This window comes from Eptesicus fuscus, chromosome 1 (genome assembly GCF_027574615.1).
Source record: "Eptesicus fuscus isolate TK198812 chromosome 1, DD_ASM_mEF_20220401, whole genome shotgun sequence".
Taxonomy (NCBI): domain Eukaryota; kingdom Metazoa; phylum Chordata; class Mammalia; order Chiroptera; family Vespertilionidae; genus Eptesicus; species Eptesicus fuscus.
The window spans coordinates 101,675,756-101,678,897 of record NC_072473.1 but is presented as its reverse complement, the minus strand read 5'-3'; the positions used below and the strand labels follow the sequence as shown (position 1 = coordinate 101,678,897).

At 38.0% G+C, this 3,142-nt stretch overlaps 1 protein-coding gene across 1 annotated transcript; it reads right to left on the bottom strand.

Annotated features, from left to right (window-relative positions):
- Window positions 1-1,936: 1,936 nt before the first annotated feature.
- Window positions 1,937-2,695, bottom strand: LOC103298456 (cerebellar degeneration related 1). Its single transcript, XM_054719719.1, is given in 4 exon segments — window positions 1,937-2,059; window positions 2,117-2,239; window positions 2,241-2,585; window positions 2,675-2,695. Coding segments are annotated over 4 exon segments (612 nt in total).
- Between the last annotated feature and the right edge of the window lie 447 nt (window positions 2,696-3,142).

The window sequence follows — 3,142 nt, the reverse complement described above, 5'->3', positions numbered from 1 at the left end:
AGCCTTTGGACCAAATCTAGCCCCCACCCCTGTTTTTTTTCAAAAATAAAGCCATGCCCACTCATTTATGTATTGTCTACAGCTGCATGACAATGTCAGAGTTGAGTAGTTACAACACAAACCATACGGACTGCAAAACCTTAAATATTTACTATCTGATCCTTTATAGGGAATGTTTGCTGACAACTTATCTAAAACCAAGTAGTTTCCCTACTCTTGATTTTGCTTATTCTTTGATAATTTCTCATTTCCATCCTGTCAAACAGTACATACCCAGAAGGCCAGTTAATAGAGACTAAGATAGGTTCCAGCCCATTCAAACTATGTGGTTTTAAAAAAAATATATTCTTATTGATTTCAGAGAGGAAGGGATAGGGAGAGAGATAGAAACATCCATGATGATAGAGAATCATTAATTGGCTGCCTCCTGCACACCCCACATAGGGGATCAAGCCTGCAACCCAGGTATATTCCTTGACCAGGATTCAAACCGTGACCTCCTGGTTCATAGGTCAAAGCTCAACTACTGAGCCACAGTTGCCAGACCAAACTATGTATTTTAACTTGAATTTCCCTGCTTCTTCTTTGTTACCTTTCTAGGATGGCCTTTCCCTGTGGTTCCTAGTGAAAGAAATGACATAATCATAAAGTTTATTACAATAGCCTTATGATATGTTTTTAAAAGTAATATCAGATTCTAATATGAAAGTCTTTCAACATTGACAATATCTTTCAACATGACCTTACAATATATCTAAGATTAAGATTTTTAAGTTCTTCAGTGTCGCTAACATCAGGTCTTCAGAACTCCAGAGCTTCCAACATCTCCAATTGCCAGATATTCTAAATGTTATAACATCCATATCTTTTCACTCTTTCGCCTGCAACATCTCCAATGCCAGTGTTTTCTAATCTTCTTAATATTAAGATAATTAAAAATCTAGGTCTTCTAAAATCTCCAACAATAAGCCTTTAAGTTATAGGTCTTATCTTTCAGAGTTCAGAATTACAACTTCCACTTTTACTATATTTCCAATTCTCTGTTACCTCCTATATACTAGTCTTCTAGAGCTCAGATTTCACTGTATCCAAGTGCAGCATTTACATTATACAGTTCCTACAACTTTTAATGTCTCCTAAATTCTGATTTTATAATGTCTTATAAAATTACCAGATTCTCCAATGCCCAAGTTTTTCAACATCTTCAAGAACCTGCTCCTTCATCATTCAGGTGTTCAAATATCCCCAATATCTAAGTAACTATGTCTCTTAACATCCTGATATATTAAAATCTAGGTCTCTTAATATCCAGAGCTTTCAATATCTTTGACTTACAACATCATTAAAATTACATCTTTCAAATTCTGTCTTTTAATATGAGTACACCAATATTCAGATTTTCCAATGTCTCTCAATATCCAGGGTTTCTGATTTTAGAATTGCTAACTGTCTAGATCTTCTATTGCCAATACCTTCCAATGTTTAGGGCACCCAAATGTCCAGGATTTGCAATGTCTCTAGTGCTCAGGGCTTCTAATATCCATGAGTTCCAACATTCAGGGCCTCCAAAGTCTCCAATATCCAGAATAACCAAATATCCTCAAAATCCAAGGCTTCCAATGTCTCCAACATCCTGTGCTTCCAATGTCTCCAATGTCCAGGGTTTCCAATGGCGCCAGTGTCAAGGTCTTCCAACAACTCAAGGTCTTCCAGTAACTCCAAGTCTTCCAACAACATCAAGGTCTTCCAGCTAATCTCAGTCTTCCAGAGAATCCATGTCTTCCAGACAATCCACGTCTTCCAAACAAACCACGTCTTCCAGACAATCCACACCTTCCAGTAAATCCAGTCTTCCAGCAATTATAGGTCTTCCACAAAATCCATATCTTCCAGGAAAATCCACGTCTTCCAGAAAAATCAGTGTCTTCCAATGATTTCAAGGTCTTCCAGACAATCCACATCTTCCAGAAAAATCTAGGTCTTCTAACCAATCTATGACTTCCACCAAATCAAAGTCTTCCAATAAAGCCACGTCTTCCAGAAAATTCATGTCTTCCACCTAGTCTTGGTCTTCTGCAAATATATGTCTTCCTTGAGATCTACGTCTTCCAGTAACCTCCAGGTCTTCCAGCTAATCTACATCTTCCAAACAGTCAAGATCTTCCGGACAATTCGGGTCTTCCTGAAAATCCATGTCTTCCAGAAAAGCCATGGCTTCCAGGAAATCAATATCTTCCAATCAGTTCCAGGTCTTCCAGGCTATCCACGTCTTCCATCAAATCCATGGCTTCCAGAAAATCCACGGCTTCCAGCAAACCCTGGTCTTCCAACAAAGCTGAATCTTCCATCAAATTTATAGCTTCCAGCATACCCACGTCTTCCAACAAAGTGACGTCTTCCAGAAAATCCACATCTTCCAGAAAATTCATGTCTTCCTACACCTCCAGGTCTTCCAGCATCTCCAGGGCTTCCAGCATCTCCACGTCTGCCAGCATCTCCACGTCTGCCAGCATCTCCACGTCTGCCAGCATCTCCACGTCTGCCAGCAACTCCATGTCTTCCAACATCACCATGTCTTCCGAAAACTACCCAGTTTTCCAACAATGGGCTCAAAATCCACGTCTTCTGTCTCCAGTGTACCGGTCTTCTAACATTCAGGTCTTCCTGTGTCTACGATATCCAGGTATTCTAACATGTTCCATAGTTCAGGTCTTCCAGCCTTTCCCCAGGTCCAGACTTTTTCTAAATTAGTCTTCCCAAGTCTATGTTCAGATCTTTCCACAGACACGTCTTCCAACTCGAATATTCCTGCTTCTAGTAGAATTAGCTTCAGAAAATAGTGGGTTTTGCTATTAGGAAATGTGTATTTATTCTTTACAACTTTAGAATATATTCATAAAATACCTTCTATAGAATAAACACATATATGGGATTGCTATGATAAATTTTGCTACTTTATTGTATACAGTATGATTGCAATTATTTTAAATTTAGAATTATCTACATGGTAATAATGCTTATTACTTTACTAATGCTTATAATTTTTATATAGTCAACTATGTTTAGGTGCAGGTGAAATTCTTATTTTAATGAAAAATACTATTGAGAGACTGTTTATTATTTTAGCTAAAGTTAACATTAC